This window comes from Zootermopsis nevadensis, unplaced genomic scaffold (assembly GCF_977971745.1).
Source record: "Zootermopsis nevadensis isolate Lab colony 2312 unplaced genomic scaffold, Znev_1.0 Znev_ptg000001l, whole genome shotgun sequence".
NCBI lineage: Eukaryota > Metazoa > Arthropoda > Insecta > Blattodea > Termopsidae > Zootermopsis > Zootermopsis nevadensis.
This window is the reverse complement of record NW_028259133.1, coordinates 13,081,971-13,109,282: the sequence shown is the minus strand read 5'-3', so window position 1 is coordinate 13,109,282 and position 27,312 is coordinate 13,081,971. Positions and strand designations below refer to the sequence as shown.

The 27,312-nt window shown below is 35.7% G+C and overlaps 2 protein-coding genes across 4 annotated transcripts in view; one reads left to right on the top strand and one right to left on the bottom strand.

Annotated features, from left to right (window-relative positions):
* LOC110829520 (aminomethyltransferase, mitochondrial) overlaps nt 1-27,312 on the bottom strand; it is an 88,952-nt gene that overhangs the window by 34,698 nt on the left and 26,942 nt on the right. The gene's annotated exons all lie outside the window — the stretch shown is intronic.
* LOC110829516 (uncharacterized) overlaps nt 4,505-27,312 on the top strand; it is a 55,170-nt gene continuing 32,362 nt past the window's right edge. For 2 of the 3 annotated variants that reach the window (XM_022063265.2, XM_022063267.2), the window contains exons 1-3: nt 4,505-4,679; nt 17,750-17,834; nt 24,726-24,876. In XM_022063265.2, the coding sequence (XP_021918957.1) occupies nt 24,759-24,876 (118 nt within the window). In that variant the 5' untranslated portion in view covers nt 4,505-4,679; nt 17,750-17,834; nt 24,726-24,758. The remainder of the gene's footprint in view (nt 4,680-17,749; nt 17,835-24,725; nt 24,877-27,312) is intronic. The other variant, XM_022063266.2, reaches the window with a different exon arrangement.

Sequence of the window (27,312 nt, the reverse complement as noted above, 5' to 3'; positions counted from 1 at the left end):
TCATTGGCGGTCTACACTTAAATGCTGTTGTTACCTTTCGGTTGTATCTGCCAAGAATATAAACTTTCTCAAATGAGAAGATTAAATCGGTATTCTGAATTTTCTCAAAACCAGTTATTTGTACGTACAAACCTTATGCACACGACATAAAAATATATAATTCAAATCTGTGACTCGTTTAAAACATTTTTCAATGTTGTAAATATTTGACGAAAATAACTATTTATAATTTTGTGCTGTTTCAATACATATGCAACAACAGATTTTCATATGTAACCTAACACATCTAAATATTGGCGTTCATTTGTTTTTATTTCTATGCTGTCTAAACCGCATACTTAGTCTTGGGTACAGAAGGAAGATGAGGCAATGTCGTGAAAAATAAGATACTGAAAGTAAATTATTAATGAGTGATATTTATAACTGAAGTAAGTTTCATCTAAAATGCATTAAAAGGTGGTGTAAATCAATACGCACATAATGTTCGTTAACATTTTGAATAATACGTCGCATTCTGATAAAGGACAAAAAATAATTGAAGCAGATTATTAAAGACTAAATATAATTTTATTTTAGAATGAAATCCTATTTATTACGTAATTTTAAACAAATACTATTACATTATTATATTTAATGAGAGAACAATTTAAATGTGTAGCTACAAGATTTGATCAGCAATAAATATAAATCTAATCTAACGTGATTTCTAGACATACAGAATAAAAGGCAAGAATTTTTCAACTCGACCTGCGACATTTTGTCCCAACTTAAGAGGAAAATAAGAAAGTTCTGGATATAAATAAGTCATCCCTGCATGAGCCGTGTCCCATGACAACCTTCACTGCTGCGACTTCATTAAATTTAACGAATGGGGTATTTAGAAAAAACGTCGTTGTTCACAGTGGATGAGATCCGAAAAACCAACATTTGGGTCCTGTAAAATTCATAACAGAAATAAACTCAACCATGTAAATGCTTTGGGGCTTTATTCCAGTCTACTAGGTTAGATGTCCCAATTTTATTAAAATTCGGGTATCAGAAAATGATTCTTTCATGCCTTTAGGCGAGTTCATTCAATTCACTAATATGTAACAATGTATTATTATTAGAGTTTAATATTTACAAAGAGAGAATGCGTGAATTTGGGGCAGATTATTTTAAAGAGCTAATTTGTTTTCCACTAGAAATTTTCGTGCAGGGAGTTCCCTACTTACCAACATACAGAGATCCAAAGATCGTTCACAAATCCTTTGTTTAGAGATCGATGCCTCGTACACACAATGCTGTAAATGTTGTAAGGTTTTAAAACCAGCTTAAAACAGAATGCTCTACAAATAATTAAGCTGGCAATGGAAATTAATAACAAAGTGGAACAACCTGTAACATCAGGACGGAAACAAAGCAGAAATGTAATCGACCAGAATAGCATCTTCCTATTTAAATTCCGGCACGCTGCCTTCCAAAATGAAGTTTCTCAAGGAAAAACAGGCTTACTTATGGAATTAAAGGCAGGCAGAATGAACATCTCTGTAAATTTTTAACGGGACTTCATGAAATTTTTATGGCACAGATTCGCTTGGGTCATTTTAACTTTTATGCAGGCAGATTTGAACTTCTTTTTACACACGGTAAACTTTCTTGTAAAATGAGAATACATATAAGGCAACCCAGAGAAATAAACAAGTCTTAATAAATCATGTTTCTTCTTCTTAAGCAATGCCAAGACTCTCAATTATACAAGCGGTCTCAGACATTTTTTTCGATAGTAATTCCTTTGGTGGTTGTATTTCAACCAACACATCAGTATACTTCTGTGTTGGTTCGAATATTCATTATAAATTGGTAATTGTGTAAACAAATTATCAAAATATTATGGTAGGAAATGAGTTGTATATACGATGCTCGTACATCGTACTTTGAAAACTTGTGGACTTGAAGCAAGTGGAATATAAAAGTACGTCTCTATATTCTTTCGGGAAGAGATCTATAGAGGAAAGTATTTTTAAACACCATTTATTTGTGTAACTGCAAATCTGCATACTTCGCGGAAAACGAAAAGTAAATTGAAGATGGCTGTCTTCTTGCTTACCGCGCCTTGTCGTCTTGTAGAAGTTTTCGGACGTTTCAGAGGTCCTTGCTGTCTCCATTATCAGGGCGCCCTGTTGATGGAGGCAGCAAGGACCTCTGAAAAGTCAACAAACTTTTACCAGACTACACGGTGCAAAAACCCAGAGGACAGACATCTTCAGGCTCACCGTCGTGAAAACCTCAAATCCTAAATAAGTCAATTGTTTTCAGTATTTTGCATTTATGTATATCCCGTGACAGGTATTCCATAATACCAAATAACTAAAAACTTGAAGGTAATTACTTGTAGAATGATAAAAGAAATCACAATTCTCTCTAAAATGACTAACCTTGGCGACTTTACAACCCTACACACTGTGAAGTTGTTAACGAAAACAGCAACATGTTAATATAAACAAACTGGATTATAAAAATGGGGCCTAATATAACACCACGGCGAATAAGATCTAAGCAGGCTGCTCCACTTAAAGTACATTTCATGTGGAGTAGAGCCTATATCTAATAAATTTCCTACACAAGTATGTACAATTTGTTTCGAAAAGTTAATTTACTTGTACAAAACAAAGTGTTATAAAATATGCTGATGCTTGTCACAAATTATGTGGATTTTGTATAGAAAACATAATAAATATTGCTTTAATCATAAAACCAGTATTATTCTTTCAATAGTTTTCCACGTCTTTACAACCCGCTGGGTTGTGAGGGTGCTTGTTCTAGGAAATAATCCTAGTCAAAATAGGTTTCGAGGGTGTGATTTTTCCTTCTTCTCTCGCCCCCCATATAGCCCAGATTTGGCACCGAGTGATTTTCATCCCCTCCCTAAGCTCAAAGAATATCTACGGGGCCAACATTTTGGGTCAGATGAAGTGAAGTCTGCTGTGAGAGAATGTTTACGTGAACAAAACTCAAAGTTTTACAAGAACGGGTTTAAAAAATTAGTTTTTCGTTGGCGTAAGTGAATTGAAGTAGAGAGAGACTACGTACAAAAATAATGTATTATTTTGTCGAGTAAACTATAAACTTTGTATATGTTTCATTGAAAAATTCCTTCCATTCATATTTAATTTAAGATGAGGCATTACATTTCAGTCCACCCTCATATATGTCACTCAGCCTGGCATTATGAATTCTATTTAATAATTACAACGCCGTCACTACATTCAAAATTTTACAACATTCTTATCGGCATGCTTAGTATTATTAGAATTGATTCTTTTAAGAAAAACTTGGTCTGTAACATCATCATGTACACAAAACATTCCTTAAAAATGACTACGATATTAATCCCACGTCAAAATTTTCGGCATTAGTATAACGTTTAGTAATTTCAATTCATTTATTCGTTTTACTGAAAAGTTCGTCCCAAATTGAATTATGATTTCGGAGCTACAATTTTCTGTACACAAGAAAAATAAAAACTTCACGCAACTAGGCTTCAAACAGAGTAAATAAATGTACTTATAAGCAAATTAATGAACAAATATTTACAAGTCTTCTTTTAAATTTCAAGTTAATTCCTTATTTGTACTGCAATTAGATCTATTTTTACAAGAATAGAATGTTATGTAAAGTTTATTTGCTGTTATCTCACTGTTGCTCGCATGCTGGTGAATGAAAGCTGAGCATATAAAATACCAAACGCAAGCAGTAGTATACTGAAAAGCTGACAAGATGCTTCCCGAACAGCGGTGTTTACGCGAGCTGGGCGTCCCTAGGGACAGGGTGATGGATGCCGAGCCAAACTAAGGTCGCAGATGGAACAGACATTTCAGACTCCACGAGATAGTTGGGAGTATCGACATCTTTCTATAACGCTGTCAAAATGTATCCAGTTATTTAATAATTTATTTAACGAAATTCTGTCAACTACGCAAGTTCATGCCTCGTCACCAGAATTTAAAACAAAATCATAACTCACAAGTACTAATTAATAAACCTTTCATAAATGTGTAAAGGTTCAAATATACGGAAATGACGAATACAAATTAAAATACAATCATGAAGAAATTTAAAGCAAATTCGGAGAATGGGACTTCGTGCTAACATTTAATTCAGATTAGTTCGTCTTGCTGTCTCCACCAAAGACATAAACTTGGTAAACTATAATTTTACCTGTGGTTTTGTACCGATGTGAAGCTCGGTCTTCCACTCAAAGGGGTGGTCATTAATTGAGGGTGTTTGAGAACAGGATGCAGAGCAGAATATTCAAGCCTAATAAAGAGATAGCAGGAACTTCCGTGTTCTGGTAAGACCACAGTGTCAAGCGATGAAAAAATAGACTATCGAAATTTTGACACCCCTGCCGAGTGGCTGGACTTTGTCCGCCTTGTGGAAATCGTCTTAAGGTTTGTGGCTCATAACAGGATCACCGGGGATTTGGCTGGCCGTCACCTCCCTCCGCTCGACGAAACGTCAGCTAATGAACGTCGTGTTCCTCGCGGACAGACTGCTTTCCTCAGTATGACAGACGCGAGGCAACGTTTCGTTTTGACCGGAGGATACTTCTTTCTCTGAAGGAAGAAGATATTACGTGCCAAAGCACGCCGAAATATGAAGAGGGGGCTAAATAGAAAACAGGACGACTAGTGAAGGTACGCATTATTAGTTTTTCAAAGATTTTAGTAATTAGGGCTTGAATTCAGCAACTAATTTTGCATGTATTACTTTATATATATATATATATATATATATATATATATATATATATGTGTGCATATATATATTTTTATACACTGTAAATTATTATTGTCTATTTATACAGGTTATACACACAACTACACGTGAGTGTTTGTAGGTGAATTTGAATTTTATAACTACACACAAATTACAAAATAATAATTAAATAATTAAGAAGTCTTTTGAGAAACTGACACTTGTTCATCTGACCATCAAATTCCCGTTCTTTTATGGAATCAGCAGGTTTTCATGCCGTGCATGGAAGCATGGGAATCATTCATTGCTTTCGTAGTTTCGTTATTCTTCGAAAGAGTTTGTCCCACCCTAAGTATCTATAGGAAGCAATTCTGACTGTGTTGTCCGCGCTCTCTTGGCCAGTAGTGCTGAAGCGCCATCTTGACACCCTAACGCAGCCAACACTCTCACGCATTAATCCACTAGCATTTAAGTCCAGGTCTCTCTTCCGGGTCCTGAGGCCAAACCTTCTGTCCGGTAAGCATCAGGGCTTCTTTCTCCGGGATAAAAAGGCCGAAACGTAAACCTGACAACTATCTCCATCAAATGCCGAAGATAATAACGCATGAAACTTCACCTTTCCTCCAACTACACGCTTTCACGTCGTGGTCCTCAATCACAATTTGACACATTTTCCTTTACCATTACTTTCTCAACCTTTAGAGTCAATGAAAATGTTAGTATTTAATTGTAATAAAGTGTAACGTTTCTATGAAGATAATTTATCCAAAGAAATTATCGAATTAAAGAAGTGTCACCAACAGGCACCAAGAGACTTGTCTTGCAAGAGGATTTTGTTACGCCAATATCCTCCAGAATGATACATGCAGATGTTCAATTAGTTGAAGGAGACAAAATGGCTTGTGGCTATATTAGAAGCGACAGGCGAGTTTGAGATAGGCAGAGACGGATCGCGTTAACTAACTGTAGATCACCGGGGCTTTCTCCGTATTTTCTCTAGTTGCCTAGTAACCGGAAAGCAGGCGGTAATCCAATGAAGCCGCTTCTCTTTGGACGACTAGCACGGAGATGGCACAATGACGGAATATATCTTACTACTTAGCAGAATTATAACATTGAAGTAACTTGTCCAGCATCCTGTCTAGACTCAGGCCAGGATCTGATGCCAATTGCTTCTGAAATGTTGGTAAACTACCAGATTACACGGCACTACAATGCAGATCAGCTGCAAGTACAGTTATTTGGCATATAGGAAGGCATAAAAAACACTTGATATCCACAAATGAAGTTAATTTTCGCACTGACTTACTTGGCCTGGCCAGTGACCTCATACTTCACTATACGTCAACTACTCGGAATCGCAAGGAATATGTTTAAGTACCGAAGACACTAGTTCCTCTCCCAAGTCTTTATTAAAATAACTGCGTTGAAATAATGAAGTTGCTTTAGATTGCATTTGAGCGTCGTGTTCCTTTCATATTAGATAATATTATTACTGGCTGTTTTCACACATCAAATCAACATCAGCGCTCTAGCATTGAACATGTTTTGTCTTTTTTACTAAGTGTCATGTTTCGGATACAAGGTAGATATATGCCGCTTAGTAAAAAATTAAATACTTTGACATGCAATTGAATGTTAAAGCTTGTCTTCTTCTTCTTCTTCTTCTTCTTTTCTTTTTGACGTAAATACGTCTATATTGAAGGGTCATTCGGCAAAAAAGGGGAACGAAAAAGGGAAACGAAAAAGTGTAACCTGGTTACCCAGGAAACGTCAATTTTTTACTCGGCATTATTGTCACCTAGGAAACGTCATCTGTTTACTCGGTATTGTTGTTACCTATAAAACATTTTATTACATTACCTTACCTTACATTACATTTCATTATATTACTTTACTTTACATTATATTCAGCTACCACAAACCCATCTTAAGCGTAACTAATTCAAGTTAAATAAGCAAAGTCTTAATCAAACTTTACTCAATTGTAAAGCATGTATAAAGGAAATATTTAGAATAAAGCCATTATGTAAACTTCCTTTCGGTATAGACGTATTTACGTCTAATTCTCCGGAACCGTGGTTCCACTGTCAATTTTTTTTTCTTCTTGAAGAAGGCCAATAATAACACAGTTGTCCCAAAAAGATGTATACACGAATTCAATGGATAAAATAAATTACGTCAGCATTGGCACTTAGTGAATTAGCAAATCTAGTGGAGGTGTTCAAAATGACCACTATCAGCTTCGTGATACAGTTGACAAGGGTAAGCAACTGACTGCTTATTTTTTTTAGTAATTCTACGGGTATATCGCGCCGTTGACCAATGACAGTGGCACCGCACAGTGATCTGTTTATGCATGGGCGGTTGCATAGCGGTGGGCATGGACCACTTTTGCATTATAAAATATTATGGTCGTCTAGCGGACGGAAATACAAAGGAACTGAGAGAACACAGGACGAAACGATTTGGTATACGATTCTTTTAAAATTGATAAATAACATTTTATTATTCTGTAGCGTCCATAACTATATTCTTCCATTTTCTAAGTGGGGATGCCATGATGTCGGTTTCTGATCCGTTATATTCATCACGGATGAACATGCTGACGTGTTTTAAATTTAGCAGGAACGCAAAATTGTGTTAACCATGGCATGAAAGAAATTTCATATAGACAAAGAGCCTTTAATTAATTCGAGACAGAAGAATACAAGACGAAATGAGTCATGCATGAAAAGTCAGACGCCTGTCAGCAAGATAATTTAATTGTATCTACAAACAGACAATTGAACATAGATTTATGAGGTATTTTAAAAACTCCACAACAAAATATAAATTAATTAAGATAAGTGAATGTGAAGAACACGTACTGTTACAAAACAAACACAATATCTCAGTCAATTGTCTGTTATGTTCTACGCTTACAAGTCTAGCCAGTTTTGTTATGACTTGTCTCCCTTTTATTCTGCAGTGAAGTAGAACGTAGTAGATTCAAGAGATACAAATATTCCAAGGATTCAGCGATCGTAAAATGAGACGAATTGATTTTAAACTCTCAAACGAAATGCTGAGTTTCAACAGAGGACCACACAATTCGGTAGTGAAATTCTGGGAACAGAATGAGATTGTGATAACAAAGGTGCCAATGTTTAAGTGTGCACACCATGTGGGGTGCACAAAGACATGAAATACGAGGGTTGTTAAATATAAAGCAGACCAATAAATTTCCGATCAGAATAGTAAGATAAAAATATTTCAGGATTCGAACTCAGATTCTTGAAATCGTTAGACATCACTAATCCAAATAACTCTTGTCGTCTGAGAATCAGCAACAGAAAAAGGCGCTTCATAATAAACGTGTATAATTCATAATTGCTAACGTAGGAGCATATTATGTGCTGTGTGATGTCTCATATTCCGTAGCAGCGACGTGGACCAATATTCGTATAAATTGTTCAGTGGCTCTTGTCATGGCATCTACGAATGTTTGTGTTAATTTTGCAGAAAGGTTACTTGTAGACTGAAACACATGTTCCTTGTCATAGCAACAGTAGCAGACGAGGCAGTAACCATATTGTATGTGTCTGTGTAGAATTTGTCAGGGAAGAAACACTATCAACGTGAGGTAGGGTATTTTTAATTGTATCCTGTATTTCATAATTCAATGTTAGTAATATTAATTTACATGTATATAGTATTTATTTACATTTGTCCTTCGAAACCCAAAATATCTTAAATGCATGTCTGTACACAGCAACATTTTCGGAGAAATTTATTGTTGAAAACAAGTAAAGAGTTACCACTGTTTCGCAGTTACTTTATCACGAAACTTTGATGTAAGTAAAAAAAAGGCTCAGAGATAATTTTCATGACCGAAATAAACTGGACGAATTCGATTCACGGTTAGTTGTCTCTTTTGTGTGGTCTTTGCATATATAATGACGAGGTCTTTCTTGAAAATCTTCGAAACTACTGGACAAGCGTAGGTAACGTTTACGTGTGCCTACACAAACACTGTCGATCGAATTAACGTTGGTTCTTTACTGATGACAGAGGACGTATGTCCCTCCGAAATGCTGGTATCTGTCTATTTACAAGTTTATCTGACATTAGCACCCATAAGACAAACATCGATATGTAAGAGTATATGTTACCTGATGCCTTGTTTTCCGGGAATAATATCTGTTACAGATAAGGCACTTATAAAAGTAAATGATCTTTAGACCACCAGCTTATTTCTTTCCGATAAACCTTCCTACATTTGCATAAGAAAACAAGCATATTCCGCATCTTATCTCGAAACCTATGCTACAGATTTTGAAATGTTCTACTGTTCTGATATATAAATATGTAAGTACTTTATTCTTCTCTTTTGAAATTCGACAGAGCAGTAACAATGATAAAAGGTTCAAACTCAGTAGAACGAAATGGTGGAATAAATTCTGGGGACTCGATAGAAGAGTTTTTACCTGATACTGAACGTTGTGCTTGCTGTATATCTGAACGACGACAATAGGAAGACATTGCTGTTCCATTATGAGAAGATAGTTGCAAGAAAAAGAAGAAGCAGGAGCCAAGATAAAAGACGTGTCGAACGATTTGGAAAAGATGCACGACAGAAGGCTGTGACGTAATCTCACTTATTTTGCATCTCGGTTCGTAGTTAATGCCTTGTTTCGGGTATACAAAAGACGGGCGTTATATGTAATTATTTTCAGCGCTAATAAATAACTTTGTATTAAGGAAGATAGCTGTCTTACAGGTTGTAGCACTGTATACTCTGGTAGAAGTTTACCAACGTTTCAGCGGTCCTTGCTGCCTCCATCATCAGGGATCATCGCCTTTCTACCAGATTACACGACGATACGAACCAGAAGACATCTATCTTCGAACTCACCGCCATGAAAACCTCAAATCCAACTTGTAATTAGCTCAAAATAAGTTTAATTTATACCACACTTCAAAAATATTCGCCTTACATAAACGTATGTGAATGTGGTAGAGTCTGAATTAGGTAACAAAGCAAGAGTATTAATTTCGTAGTACAAGGGCCGGAGTATTCATGTCAGCCATGTTAGCCCCATAAGCTCAACTGACGTTTTAATAAATGAAAAATATAAAAAAAATCTGGTACTACCTACATTGAAACACAGCAGAAATGGGTTTAACCTTTTATCATTGTTATTACAATTTGTATTACCGCCTTAACTTCCTCGCTGAAGTCATAAAAGGGTTAAAATTGTATTATTCTGGCCTGGCATTTGCATTATCTCAGTAATATAAAATAAGCTATTATTGATGCAGCCTAGGACAAACATGAAGTGCCCATTCATTGCGCAGGCGCCTAGACTTGATTCTTCTCTAAGACTCGCTACCCACCTGTAACTCATTCAGTAAAATATTAAGTACACTTTCATAGCGAGTAAATTAATTTGTTTTATCTCAAGATACACAATATGCTCTTGGCATGCTCCGATTACAAGGATTAAATCCAGTACTCTCATTGTGTTATCGGACATTCCTGGCATAATCTGCTCTTCATTTTATATTGACAAAGCAATTACAGAATTCGGTTTTCAGCCATCTTTAAAGCAAGGATTAAAACTTTTCCTTTTACCTTTTTCTTGCATGTTCCACCCAAAGGATTAAGATGACGGAGCAGCTTCACAATCCTTTTTTCATGAGTCTGAATTTTTATCAATTTTATGACAGATCTATTACCATGATTTGTTTAACATTTAGTAAAACATCAGCCATTCAAATTCAGACCTAGTTTGTCAAATGTCTAACATTTACTACTGCATCGCGAATCTCAACCTAGGCTGAAATGTTAGACACAGATTTCCAACGCAAGTGGACGAGATGCAGTCGGATGGCACATTAGGGCTGCAGTCTTCTCGCTCCATATTCTGAAGCTATTAAATAATTCAAAAGAATCATTAATCCCTTCATCTCTATCGAGTGTTTTTCTTCTTATTCTTCAAATCAGCTGAAGAGTTTTCATTTTTTCATCTCATCTGACTATCTTCTCTTCATCCCTGAATGCAGGTCGTCAGACTTGGAAGCTGTGCGAGAGTAATCTTATCGGATATTGAGACCGATGCTTCTAAAGGATAAGTCCCACAATCCACCATAACTTTCCCCTTTCTCCTTTCCCCTCGTTCTACCTACCGTTTAATGACACTACCTATTTTGAATGTGTCTGAATTCATTTGCATTTATTTTTTCCTCGAACCTCCTTCTTAAAGTATTCACAATACTTGAGCTGGTTAAAGCTAAAGTGGCATAAGACAAGAACACAGTAATGTTAAGGATAATTGTCATTTCTGTATCCGGTAATATAACGTGTTTATATGTGAAGTGGTCCAAATTATAAAAGAAGTTTGATTTATAACACTTTAGCTCTGAGAAGCTAATTTGTTTCTTTCTGGCGCAGTCACTGCTTTTCGGTTTTAAATGGGCGCTCAGCTTTTTTTCCTTCGTCCAAAGAATATCGGTATCAACCCAATGACTCACTACTAAAGAACTTGGATTAAGCGGATCTACTCCATACTGAGTATTCTTCAGTCCATCGACATGTGAGGAATTCTATTTAAAAACATCCTACGAAACGGTTATCAAAGTAACTGATCGAAACATAAGTTAACAGGAAATGGGACAAAACCTTTCGCTTTATAACGCTAATGAAAACGTTTCAACGGAAGAATATAAGTTTACTGAAATCAGGCTTGTTATAAACATGCTATCTGTAAAATTGATAAGAACAAATCAAGTCGTTATTCGAAAGCTAATATTGCTCTTTGATTTGCGACTGTTTTAATTAACCGTTAGTTTAGTCATTGATAAAATATATCGATTCATTTAATAAAATCCTATTTTCAAATTAAACAAAAGGACTCTGATTTATTTTTCGACAATCGTGAAGTTGACAGTTCTTTTAGAGCATATTAAGAGCAATTAAAACACAAAAGTCAGTTTTGTAATAAGTTAATGTTTAAGAGTACAGACTTTCTTCTGGTGACTCGTGACACCACGTAGTCTTACTTGTACCCTGTCCTGTAACAATCAGTAAAGCTGCATTTTGTATTTATGTGTTTCGAATCATTCTCAGCGTAAACAGTTATTATTTCCTTAAAAAGTATTAACAAATTCATATTTTTAGCATAAAAGTGTTTCATTTGCGGTACAATCTAAATTCTTAAATCATATTTATACGATCTACGGCTTTATACGGTTACAATTTGTAACAATTGAATATCATCGTTTACGCCTGTAAGACGAAGCATTTAAAAATAACACTTATTTTGATTATTTGTGTGTAGTATTTACCTTCTAGTAAAACTCATTGTGTCTGAACACTACAAACAAAGTTACGTACGCAAGTACTGTAATCCGCAGTATAAGATCTTACCGCAGAAACTGCAAGGTTAAATTTCGATTTATCCACTCACAGTTCTTTCCCTCTCTTGTGTTTTGCTACGTCCTGTCTTCTTAAAAACGTTAAACCTCTCCCCGGTCTTCCTCTTTTTATCGCAAAAAAAATTATATTTTTTACAGCACTGCCCCCCCCCCCCCCCCACCGTCGGATAGAGGAATTCCCGAACGCTTTATCTGAGCGTACTGCGGCGACCACGGCAAGCTGCCTCCAGAGCGCTATTATTCCAGATCGTGGATATCGTCCCCCAGTGAACTCTAACAATTGGAACACACCTTAAGACCTAAATGTTTGCTATTATTCCGGAACGTGAGAGATGGATACTGGAATACATGCTCCTCCTTACAGGTCCACTGCTGACTCCATGAAAAAGAGTCCTCCTTCAGAAGTTGGTAATAGCCAAAGTAGTGAAGAAACTATCCGTCTCTTATGCAACCCTCACACTAGCTGCAGTGTTTATAAACACCCGCCAATGGATGGTATGATTGGCCATTTGAATCAAGTTTACACACAAACATCCCATATAATTAAAGTTCCTTCCAATATTACCCCCTTGTCTACGCCTTGGCTACGCAGTGATCATTTCCCTTCGTCTGAACACTCCCACGAACGTTATCCACACCGCATAGTTTTTTTAAAAAATATTTTTTTGTCGGACCACATGACTCAAGCCCACGCGCTCACACCCTGTCTATATAAGTTCAATTTTAATATTGTCCTTCCATCTACGTCTAGATCTTCCAAGAGACTTTTTCCTTCAGGTTTTATGGCTGAAATTTTCTATGCATTCTTTTTACCTCCCATGTGTGGTATATATCCCTACCTTTATCGATTTAATCATCCTGAAACAAATGCAGCAAAGGAACATTCACATACGAATTCAGGTACTCATGGGGGCGAGTGTAAAGATGACTGACTTATAGATTGTTGCTGCTACCTCCACCATCAAGGCAATCACTGCTGATAGCGGAGGCAGCAAGTACCTCTAAAATGTCTCCGTATTACACGGCACCGGGGTATATTTTTTTAACGAGAACGTAGGCGTTATAACATTAAATTTCGCTACTTGCTACAAGATGGGTAAATTCTTAAGGGTTCGTTTCTTCAACAGCGCTGATTCCCATTCTTAAAACAGAAGCCCCAGTAGTTGAAAGCAAATGCACAGACCTCCAACCGTTTTCTCTCCCCCCCCCCCCCCCCCCCTCAACATCTCGGGCAAGTGCTGGTTGCATGTCGATTCTCTTCAGCACGTTTTCCCTTCCGGTCCGCTACCCCCTCAGCCCAGCCACAGAAAATTCCTATAACGGAAACCGCTGTATAACCCATCAATCAGTGCACTGGATGTAAAAACAGATTCTACAGAATGGAAACATTCTAGTGACCTCCTCTCCTGGTAAATTTCCGTAGTTTTCTTACTGTCAACAACTGTTTTGAATAATACTTCAGATTAAGACATGACCAATTTCATCCTTAAATATTTGTAATCCATACATTTATTACTCTCGCTATTCCAACCATAAATATAATTATTACAAAATAAAGTGCATAAAAATAAAATGGGGAGAAATAAGAATTTTAAAGTAGCTATTTTGCTATTTACATCTTCGATAAAAAAAATATCACTGATAGTTAAGTTAGAGTTAGAAAGGTAACGTGAATTTAACACATATTTCGCTGAAGATTATATAAATAAACTACAAAACATTTATATTTATACTTTCAAGACTTCGATCCACCTTATCTGACTCATCTGTCATTTGCCTCTATGTAAAACATTACGTGGTAAAGAATACATTTACATTCATTATGAAGTGTGTAATTTTATTCTGCATTTTATATAATCTACGTCTATAACTCAGGTTTTTAAAATAAAAAAATTACAAGGATTCCTTAAAAATGCGGCGAAGAAACACCTCGCCTTTTATTAAACAAGAAAATTTGTTACAACGTTCGTTCATAAGAGTATGCCACCGGATAATATAAGGAATCAGATGATAAATAATAAATCCTTTAAAAATAATGCCAAGTTCAAATATTTGCTAATGACAGTAACAAATAAAAATGTCATATCAAGGAAAACAAGAACACTTTAAATTTGCGAAATACTTCTAATCGTTGATTTTATAAGCTTTTATATTTGGGTCTATCTAAAATCGTAAAAATTGAAATAGCCCACACGAAACTATAATTTACCTGTTGCTGTGCGTGGGTGTGAATTTGCTGTCTTACCCTAAGTAAATATCGTAGATCAAGATCATTTAGAAGAGCGTGTAAAGGAGAACATTCAGGTCTTAAAAAGAGAAAAACAGAAGAAAGAGACAAAGGGAGAGTTGACAAAATCTAAAATATGATCAGGGTGAATGAAGATAAGTGGGATAAAACTTGTAGCACACACATTACTCGCAATAACCCACGTGTTATGAGCTCTGGGAACTACGGCGTATGATTATAAAGAGATGACGTTGCTCTTGGAAGAACGTACCAATTCTCGGCAGGTAATCTTATTAATATAGTTAATCTAAACAGCTACACAGCCCAGAGGTCGCTTTAATCATGGAATGAGGCTCATGACCTGCCTTGCAGCTAGTCGTAATTAAATTAAATCTCAGCACTGGGCTGCGAGCAACTTAAGCTGCCCTTCACTTGTGGATTAAAAATCCAATTTCATATTTCCAAACCTCCACCCTCCATCATAACACATTACGTTGTCCATGATTAAAGTACATGAGGAACTTCAAGAGGGTTCATCTAATGCCTTTTAGTACGGTTAAGTCGATTTGAAATAGTTTCTTTCTTTCATCTTCCCGTCTCTATTATTAAAACATATAAATACTACATTTCTAGCGAGAAATGTTCTTTTGGGCTTTGTCCATCGCATAAATTGTACAATTATAAAACTACAACGCTTAGGAAGATACATTCTGTTCCCGTCTTAGGGTAAAAAAAGGAGATGATAAGAGAAAGCCTGTCTGTTGGGTTCCCTGGTAGCCTCTGTCCTTCAGGGCAGAACAGGGAAGATGTTACTTGGCAGATCCAGACGTAGATGGGAGGGTAATATTAAAACGAATCCCTTGTCGCCACTTCACATGGAATCCTCACGTGGAGAATGGAAAGAGTCCTCAGATATATAGGGTAACAGAATATTCTGAATAAGTAGTCGTGGACAGCCGACAGTGGGTAGCCCTCTGGCTAGGGTGTCAGACGGGATAGCAATAAACAGACACCTTAACAGTTCAAAAATTTTACACAGGAATTTGACGGGCTGCTGTGAATACTACAATAAAATTTGGGTCAAATAAACCGTGTGGAATTATTCACCAGCTGAGCATCTATTAGTTTCTCAAGAAAACATTTATCCTTAAGGTTAGTTAAAAAAATATAAAAAGAAAATTTTTAGCATACAGACATTCATTACGTATGGCAGGAAAAAACATTTAGCCTTCCGTAGGGCACTCGTCACTTTCACAAAATTTGCATAACATATGCTTACTTCAATACAATTAACACGAGTTGGATTTAGTGGAAAACCTTGTAAATCTAGTGTCATTCGAATTTACTGCGTTTAACCCGCATTTATTTCCCTTTATGATGCAGCGTTAGAGAAAAATAAATGAAACAGCTGCAACATTCAGCCTCATAAATCCCTATGAATGAATAACAAAAATGTTGTTTGCGATAAATCATGGTAATTTAGCCAGAGCAGAATAAATAACTCGCTGAACTCTGAATGAGCCGCGTCGCTCAATTTTTACTGAACTCTCTCGAGTGCTCTGTCTGTAACTTCACTTCACGCAATTTCCATATAAATTGTATCTTTTGCGTTGTCCTGGTAATAACGAGAGAGAGAATTATAGACCAGAAGGAGCAATATCTGCTATGAATAACAGCCAAGAGATGGGCTTTTGGAAATAAGGTTCAAGAAATGCATAATGCGGATGACGGATACACTTGGCCTTGAATATGACTCTAACAGTTACCAAGTTTCATGGCATATGCACAACACTGCTCAATTCAAAGCTTCAAAATAATACAAACCTTAAAAATAAAATAAAATAAATTTTATGACTAGATCATATAATGCGATTTCAGGTTTACACGGCGGCTTTATAAAGATTACTACTGTTTTCTATGACGCTGAGCCGTGTAGCCTGGTAGAAGTTTGCCGACATTTCAAAGGTGCTTGCTGCTTCCATCATCAGGGCGATCGCACTGTTGCAATAATGGCCTATCATTATGTTACAATAATAACCCTGGAAAACACTGCTGACTTTGATACCATTGTTGCATTTGTTATTCCCTTGGCTACCCTGCCGACACCACTCGGATTTTAGTGTACTCCAAAGAGTACATCTTTATATTCAATTTCACTTCCTAGTGATTACTTTGGTATTCATTGTGCCACATCTAAGACAGTGAACGTGTGATTGATAGGTCTGATGGACATCGTCTCCTTTTAAATAAACAATTTTAAAAGAAATTACGATAAAGCGTCCTCCTGTAACACACGGAATTTTATACAGGATTAAATTATAGTTACTTTGACTCCGAAATGTAAATATAATTATTAATTCTAACCAAGCCTCTTATGAGGTAATATAAGTCATCCCAAAAGTTACAAATATATTTATTTCTGTGACTTTCTTCCTGCCATACAGATTTGAGACTGAAGGTACCCACCCCGTTATCCATACATCACTTTCGATATTACGTGCTCCGAATACTATGACCTCTTCTGAAAGTCTTTTGGTCCCTTTCAAGCACAACAAGAACACCACTTAAAAGGGAACCCGGTCGATTGACAACCTCCTATTCGACTCTGATTCTGCAATGTAGCAGTAGACCCTGCTCTGACTTCCTGGTCTTCCTATATAGGTATTTCTTTCTAATAACTGCTAATAATTGATGAGACGCCTTGCAATTCAGATTCATGGCTTATACAGGCAGTGAGTATGTAGGGACGAGGTTTCTAATAACTGCCGTGCTGTCAGCAACCACAACATTTACTCTTTAAAGTCGAGAGAGAAGCCAGCGGGAGTATTTGCGCATTAGGTAAAATTGTGAGTACAGCTTCTTTATGAGGCATGAATGCAACTTCTTGTAGTTTCTTTCCAGACAGAAGATACAAATAATATATCTTTACTTATTTATAATTTTCTCTCTTTTCCGTAATCTCCTCTTTTATAACCTACTTACATGTTTATGTTTTATTTCCCCATTTCGTGTCGAAAGTACATCTCTTGGTTTCTTGTGCATGTTAACATTCTTTTGATCAACTGGCACCACACAGTTTTCTTATAAGCCCGTTAGGACCAATAATCATTTTTTCGTAAGATTTGTGGCTATAAACTTGTGGTATTCACCCAACTTGACAATAGTGAAGTTAATATTTGTTACTGAAGATATTTTCCCATCACATGTAAATTTCATCCATGGCTTCTCAACCTTAAAGGATGACTGGTCTAAGTCATGACATGTATAGATAAAGTTTAATGACGGATATGAAGCTGCTGTGGTATCCCAGGTGAAATTCTGGCTGAATACTTGTTGGCCATATTGTTTTTATTTTCATTCCAGAGGAGTTTCCGATCAAATGTAATTCCAAGATCCTTCACCTTTGCTGACCAAGGAACTGAATGGTTGAAGAAGTTAATTCAATTAGGTAGGTACGTATGTGTGACTTGTGCAGTACAGTTAAACAGTAAAAAGAAAATTAGCCGATGCAGAACAGTTTTTACGCTTCTGAAGTTACTTTAAAACACGTTCTAAAGCTAACAAACAAACAAATAAACGAGGACATTGAGTCCTAGACCATCCGAAATTGTGAATTGGAAAATGAAGCTTCAAAAGATTTTCTGGACAGAAGGGCAAAGAGGAGATATGAACAAGAAGCAGATATAATCAATAATTTATCAAAGGAAATAAATTCAAAACAACAAAACAAAAAGCATCTACAGGGAAAGAAGATTCTGCAATTAGATTTTTGATTCGAGAGGATTCCTTCACTCCTTTTAGCATTCAGACATTTCTTCGTTTTTGTCTCTTTTAAAGTAAAAACTTGCACAAATGATAAAGCAAGTGGCAGAAGTAGAAAGGACCCCTTCTTCTTCCAGTCTTTTCTTCTCTAATAAAACTGACGAGGAGTTATTTTCAAAATAGCTTTGATCTTCCATTCCTATGAATTGTAAGAGAAAAAGACGGAGACAAATTCAAGAAGGAGACGACATAAAAGAAAGCTCAAACAAGTTTCTCTAATAGAATTAAGAAGAGTGTGTCATAGTAGAAAATTAGAAACGTATAGTGACGAAAAAGGAGTAGCTTTGTTACGCCTGACTAAAAGCCGTTGGACTCTGGACTTCTTCCTGCCCGTCACATTTGCTAAGAAACAAAACACGCTTCACGTTTTCTGCGTCTTCGTTATCAAAGAATATCGCGAAAGTCTTCTGGACGTTCACCTGTGTCATGAAACTACAAGGATTAACTCACTCGATTGAGTAGAGTCCTAAAGAAGTCTACAGAAAGCTCAGCTAGGCATTATAGGGTTCACAACAACCGGCTGTCATTCCATACCCTGATATCGACAAAACTAGTCTACAAACTCTCACCCTATTTCCCTAAGGATAATTTTAATATTATTCTTCCGTATACACTTAGGACTTCTGAGTATTCTCACACCCTTGAGGCATTCCAACCAAGACTTAGTATTCCTAAACGCGCTGCTTCCATATTATCCTCCTTGATTTGATAATCCTAACGACAACAGGTAAAGAGAGAAAATTATGAAGCTCCTCATTAAACACCTTTCTGCTCCTTAGATCGAAATTGTCTCCTCAGGAAGAACCAAGTGGTCGGTGAGCTTCAACTACGTGATCCGCTGACAAATAATTGTTACATAAATAACAGGCAGAAAAACCAATAAGCTTTCAGGTTTTCTTCAACTAAGTCATCGGTGTGAAACCAATTTACTTAAACTGTGAAGCAATTACACTTACTTGCGTCGTGATAAACTAAGTAACAACATTTTTTGTTCCAAGGCAAACAAGAAAAAATATATAATAACATTAAAACGCAACTCATTTACTCGGAGATGCACTAACCTAATGTCTATGTGTTAGAGAAACTGTCAGTTAACGTCGCGGTCTAGTGGTTAGCACTCCTACTTCGTACTGAGCCGGTCCCCAGATTCAGATATGGACCCTGCGATCGACTGGCCTTACTGAGGTTTCGCGTGGGTTTTGTCAGTACCCCCCCCCCCCCCAGCAAATATCTGGATAGTACCTTAAGTCAGGTAACAAACACACCCTTCCAGATCATTTCCAATTTATTGTTCATTAATAATTCTATCATTCGATGCTATTTTGAACTATTGACTGCGTCGTTAAATAAACCATAAGCAGAAAACTTCGATTAGCTTAGAAAGCTATTAACTTATTTTGTGTGGCCTGAGAGGTAAAATATCGCAACAAGAAACAGAAGAAAAATATGAACTCTTCTTACATTTAGTAAAACTATAGTTTTATTTCAAACGTTTCTTTGAGATTAACCGCTTTCAACGTTGCATTTTTCTGGTATATATTTTCAATTTCTCTAAAATTCAGAAATTATATAACTTTTAATATTATCGTGACATGAAACATTTAATTTTATATCCTATCATTTACGTATATCTTAACCAAAGATAAATTTTGTAAAACCTTTCCCGAATTTGAATATAATCTACTGCCATTCAGTAAGTACTAATTGCTTCATTTTGGGGTGTTAACCGAGTTCATAATACAATTATTAAGTTCTAAAAAGTTTGAAAATCAGAAGAGCAGACAATCAAACTAACAGGCATAAACAAGCGAAATACGAGAATTGAAAGACTAGGTCACAAAATTGCATTGTTATATGACATAATAATAACAGAACATCAAACTACGCAGATAAATGTACCACAAATATTAAATATAATATGTCAGTAGAGAAATAAATGATTACGCTAGTGCTGATATGTGTCACGAGATCGTAGACTCAAATAACGTGACATTTAAATTAAAAAGATAACTCTTTGCGCTTTGGAGACGTTAAAATTAAACGCCACATAAATTAAAGAAAATGTAATGAAACAGTTTGAAAGAGAATAATTTATTATGCATTTCACGAAAAGAAACGTTTTTCGTACAATTTAATCTCTCACTAGCTTGTCCTACACAGAATAGTAAAAGCATGGGAGAATTATTAACTTCTTTAAACAAGTTTCACGGTGGTTTAATGCTCTTTGCTAAGTTCCGTTAACAACCCTATGCGTAGAATAATAATTACATTCAATTCTTCTTTACATAATTTCAACGCTTGGCGCACTTACTTCTCATTCTGAGAAAAGAGTATTTCAAATAGAATAGAGGTAGTATTTTGCAAGCAAAGAAATCTTCTGAACAGAAACCCACAAGCTGATGCTTTCAGTTTTAAGCGCACTTAGATGAAAAGCGTTACTTACTGACAAGATAGTCGAAAACAGAATAATTATATACCCTCGTAAATCACAATATTAACTCTTGGAAATGCACAACTGATATTTCTCATCACAAATTATTCAATCCGAAAACTATTGTTGTACGGTTAAAATATTTTTGAAATTGCTTAATAAATACTGAGACAAAATGAAACGACTGTGGCTGACGACCGAATCTGTTACAAACTTGGGATGGAACATAAGCTTCTTACTACACGTGGGTCATGAAAGTGAAAATATTTGGCAGTTAAAGGGCCGATGTAACAGGAGGATGGAGAAATATGCAAAATTACGAATTTAATAAATTGTATCCTACACCAAATAGCATTAGGGTAATAAAATCAAGGACGGTGGAAGAGGCAGAACATGTTAAGACGCATGAGGCGTACGAGTAATGCAATGTTAATAGAAAATCTGAAGGTGAAAGACCACTTTGTAGACCTAAATGTGAATGGAATGATAAAAATATAAAAATCAGTGTTGAGTAAACAGGGCCTGAAGGTGTGTACTGGATTCATAAGATTCAGCTTTTGGCCTACTATTGAGCTCTATTAAACACATTTTGAAATTTCGGGCTCCATAAAAGACGTAGAAATTTTGACCAGGTGAGTAACTATAAAAGTCGTCCGCACGTGTACACCTAGGTATCCCAAGCGGTCTCTTCTCCTTGGGTTTTAAAACTTAAATTCTATATGTATTTCTCACCTCTTTGATTTGATCTCCCAAATTATATTTGGTGAAGAGGAAAATTATGAAACTGATTATTGTGAAATTTTTGACTCCTAAGGTTCAAATAATCTTCTCGGTAACCTACTCTTTTTCCAAAACAAATTTTCCATTACGGTGAGACACCAAGTTCCAAATCCATACAACACAAGTTGTAAAATCATAATATTCATTATGTTATTCTTTCCATTTATAATTATTCTTACTGTATTATGATATGAATATTAATATTTTTCCTGTAATAGTGTTTCCTTATTGTAGAAAATAATTTGAGTAAGATAATTCAACTTCAGCTGAAGTGAAATTTCCCCAAAGAACCCAATATAAACCAAAGCCTCCTGAAATAATAGCCACTGGGAATGTGTTAAAACTGGTTGCCTGAAGTTTGTTAGCGCTGTCTGTCATATGACAGAACGTGTTCTATGCTAGCCACAATGACACTTGACAGGTATTCTCTCGTTTTGATGTGGCTTCGCAAAGTCCATTATCGGAACGTAACCGCTGAAAAGGACTTTAGTGATACAAAAAATAGCAAACGACAGAGTGTTTCTGAAGCTGCAACAAGGCTATTCACTCCTTTTGTCATATTTAAGAGCGTCAGTCTATACCAAAAGGATCAAATCAATAGTGTGCAAATGACAAAGTGAGTGTTGGTTCCATACTGAGGGCTGTAACAAAGAATAAGTACGTAATGATGTTAGTGCTGACCTCAATAATTGAGTTCCAACACCTATAGTCCGAACTAAAAGACACAAATTTCGAATATTTATATCTTCCTGATGTTAGGTATTTAATTTATTTCCATTTGTCCTTTGCTTTCATAATTTAATCTGCCATTATTTCTTTCTTTATTTATTTAATTCTTTCTGCCTTCCATCCTTTCTTGACTCCAGCATACACCTAGGCCTCCCGTCAGACTGTCCAAGTAATGTTACGTTATGTGATGTTATATTTACTATAAACTTGCCTATCTAGAATGTTGACAAAATCTTAAGTAGTAATTTTATAAAAACACGTTCATTAAAGAGTTTAACAAAACAGCAAATAAAAATTAGAATCATTATTTATCCTTCCTCAACTAAGAAAAATCCGAATCATTAACACTTGCACATTTGTTTTTCTGTGTCGTATACAAGTATCTTAAATATACTACTTAGAGTGCCCTGAATAAGTAAACAGTCTTTTGTTTCAGAGCATTGTTTCCACAAAGTAGCATATACAAATTAAAATGAATTGATGTTGTATAGCAAACAGATTAATATCGTTACTTAACTTTGCCTAATAAAAACATAATAAGATTTCGTGTATCACATTCTTAAATACGATCTTACATATACGTTATTACTGTATATAACAGGCTTTATACATACACAATATACAGGATGATTCAAAAGGTTAGGGCCAAACTGAAGGAGCGTATGGAGGGACCCAGAGAGAACAACTTTCGAATAGGAATTCATATCCTCCGAAGTTATCCTGAGTCAGTCGAGGCCATTGAAGGTAGGGAAGTCTGATTACATACCGCTGAAATAATCGTACTTTGCTATTCTCATACTAGCTTAATTTGGTTTTTTTATTAATGTACAAGGATTACATTAGCAATCTTACAATTACGATTATTTCAGCGGTATGTTATCAGATGTCCCTACCTTCAGTGGCTTCGACTGACTCAGGATAACTTCGAAGGACATGGATTCCTATTCGAAAGTTGTTCTCTCTGGGTCCCTCCATACGCTCCTTCAGTTTGGCCCTAACCTTTTGAATCAACCTGTATATTGTGTATGTATAAAGCCTGTTATATACAGTAATAACGTATATGTAAGATCGTATTTAAGAATGTGTCCCTCCATATGCTCCTTCGGTTTGGTCCTAACCTTTTGAATCACTCTGTATATAATAACATTACCACTTCAACGGTTATAATATTATCACATAAAGCCCAAAATCCCTTAGCACCAAATGATCACCCTACCATAGCAACGGTAATAATAACACACATTCATAAATATTACAGCATTAGACCCAAAATCCCTTAACAATAGCAAACGATTATCAACCAACATTGCTAATTTCTCATGTTTCTACAAATGCCACGCCTCGAGCCGATATCATCCTCTTTGAAATGACCAACCTAATAATATTTTGTGAAGAATACAAATTATGGTGATCCTATTTGTGTAAGACTCTGTACTTTCCTGTTTCCTTCAACCTCACAATTCTCATATTCTCACATAACTTCGTTCCCAAACATCATCAATCTATGTTCCTCCGTCGGGAGTTAGCTACTAACTTCTATGATCATGCCAACATTTAAATATTTCATATTAAAAAGAACAATAAAAAGTAAAATATTTGTAACTGAATGGCAGCAAGCATTTCCATAATTATGCCTATTCTTAACTTTTTCTGATAAATAAATTCGATTTGTAGTTCACAAATATTTTAGCGTGTCGCTTTCTTGAAATAATTGTTTGTTGCCTATACACCTTATGATTCTGCCCTGCGTTCTTGTGACTAGAAACTAACACATAAGCCCGTTGAGTTGAGCTTGAGATAAGGTCTGTGTGCTTTCCCTTACAGCAGGTCTGTTCTATGTTTTCGTCCTATAATAATCAGCATAGATCAGAATCTGATGAGTCTATTCATATCAATTAATTGTTTATTGTTCATTTCCTTGGGTCTTCCTAACAGCGCACAAAAAGCGGAGTTGAAAATCCATATTGATTAAACCTAAGCTTATTATACAACATTTTAAACAGGAGGTGCTGTAAACAAATATTTACCCGTATTTCCTTCTGTATGTTGTTACCAACATATACCTGAATCTAGATTATTAATAACATTTTGCCTATATGTTTCCCTAACAATAATATGTAATTAAAAACTTTGTGCAAAAACAGGATAACTCCAAATGACCAAACTCATGCTTTGAGTTATTAAAATAGAAAAAATCTCAATTTTGTGGTATAATAAATGGATATATGCACCAACAAATATTCGAAACTCATCCTCCACGCCTATTTAGTACACGAAAGGGTCAAATGTTAATATATATATATATATATCACTTTGTTGCTTAAAATTAGTATGATACTACAGTGCAAGTAAGTATTATTCTCTATCGCTACAAGTTTGTGAAACGATGCTAACATATAGCTAACATTCACAGCTGCCCGCCATTTCTGGACGCTACCTCCTCCATCCGCAATTTCAGAACACGTTACGCAGTGGTGACAATAGACCAGCTTAAAATTGTGAACATCTAGAACATTCTCATTTTCATAAACTAAACAATAAATAACAGGGTGGAATACAAAGCTTTGTCTTTTGTAGGTTTTTATTCACATCAGAGCCAAATCTGAAAGGATGTATCTGCCCCTCGCACTGCATCAGGCTTTTATCTACACACTTCAAATGTTTCATCTCTTCGGAATTTTCCATCTTATATCGGTCATCTTCCATAAAATCAGCACTTTCAGAACAAGTAAGTAATTAACTCTGCATACGAAATTTGTTACAGAATAAGTACCTCAAAGTCAAGTCACAAATTTATCTCTAGTTTTGAAGGATAGTGTTCATATTGTTCTATTAACACAGTTTACTTTCCTTTCTCCGTTATAAAGATATTAATGTTTCTATTCGTTATTTGTATTTTATTGTAGAAAAATAGTAAATTTTAGTGTACAGATTACCCACTCTTTATGAAACATGTAATTTACTTATGAACTGAGAATCCGGAGGAAATAAATATACTAAAACGTAGCCTAAGTAACACGAAGAAAACACAATCTTTGTAAAAGACATTAAGAACGTAAAAACATAAGGGCACGTGATATATGTTCATATATCGTTGGCGCAATGCACAACAAGCATATATATTTCAAGAATGCAGACAACCCTGAAGTTATTGTGAAGGACACTATAAAGACTGAAAAAATACCATGAAGTGCACACTAAAGTTCAGAAACGAACGCTGTGTTTCGATTCAGAAAGTTTTATCTTGTATCCTGTCTCAAAACTTCAGCACTAAAATATATAATTCATGTACGACTTTATATGGGCATGAAACTTGTCCCCTCACTAACAAGCAAGGGAAAAAGTGAGGGTGTTTGAGGACTGAGGAAAATACGTGGATTGAGAAACGATTAAGTGGGCCTAACAGAGAATCTGAGAGAAAATGATAATGAGCAGAACACAAGTTGTAATCATCATCACTTAATATTTTAGACTGTAATCTTCTATACTAGGTGGTTACGACCGTTTCGAATTAAATTATCACTTCCATATTCATTCCACTGTGAATGTATAAGTGACAAGTTCCTTCGAGACATTGGTAACCACCTACAAAAAAAAAACACGGCGTCGCAACCCCGAAGACCAAGTTCGACATCTTCACCGCCGTGAGAACTTGAAGATTCGGACCGGCTAATTATTTTGGGAGAATAAATTAAGAATGCAATAGAGAAGTAACGCGCCCGGGAAGAAACAAAACATTTATTTCATACTTCGCTCAAATGCGAGCAAAATACGGCTTGAGATACTTGGGCGTATGTAATTGCACGATATTGAAATAATCTACACAAGATATCAAGAAAAATGTTAACCCTTTAAAACTGAAGCACGTGCTCATGATATTTAAACATTTAGTTATTACCACGAATAAAACACAATCCATAACCATTACAAAGATAAAACGTTTAATCCCTTTCAAGATGATAATCGCTGTTTCCTCTGAAAATCGTATCAAATCGACACACACTTTGTGGGCGAAACACAGAATTACTGATTGTTAAAGAAGGTGGTATAAGGAGTTACCATTGAGTTTTAAGGGATTAACTATCATGAAGATTATGCCAAATTGAGGGCTTTTGTAGTCCAGACAATACAGCGTCAGTTTCTAATATAATTAGTCCAGCGTTCTACAAGTTTCTTGGTCAGATCAAAATAAATCTAAAAAATTTCGGCTTAGCCGTAAGCCATTCTTGTACGGCTTCATTCAATGACAAACGCTACTTAAAATACAATTTGGCCAATACTGAATCTTCACTTGTCCCGGATACACTGATAGATCTTTTAACTAAACGCTCTTTACATATGATGACTCACATCATCAGTATTTATCCGTACTTGTTTTTTACACCCGTTTCTAAACATTCTCCAACTCACAAATTTGTCACGTACTAAACTATCATTCTTCCATTAAATATCTTCCTCCCAAATACTAATCGATGCAGCATGTATATTTGACGTATTATTTCTCAATCGAGATAACAGAACTTATTAAATTGACCAGCGTCGTTGAATAAAACAACTAAAATTTATCGTGTAATTTATGCAAGTAACGCACCACATTAAAATACTAACAATACTATGTACAAAAATTCTAAATTTGGTGTGGTCTATGTGTTCACGAACTGCTTTGTCCATGAACTTAGATGACAGGGTAAGTGACACGTAAATTACAGCTCCTTTGGTATGATCGCCTACACAAGCCCTAACTAATGTGTCATTAACTTCAGTATATCAGTCTTTCACTGTTCAAAGGGCCTTGTATACCATGAAATAATGCAATTAACATGTCCTTTCTTCGTTATAAATGCAAAGCATCAACGTTCATAAACATGACTTAATAAATTCTGACAAATTTTAAAGAACATTTCAGTCAGGAAGAGAGCCGTGTGTTGCATAATCTTCTTAGTAAATATTTTGCATACAATGTAATGTAAGTAGATACAACAATCGGTAATAAACTTTCACGCCTACATAAATGAAGTGGGCCAAAATTTCAAATTCTGACCAACTCTTCTTCCTTTTATAAACGAAAGCAGTTTCATAACACAAAGTCCCTAATACAATATAGAAAAAAGGAGCATTAATAAGCTTTTGTTGCATGTGAAAAGTCCAATAAAAAAGACAATGC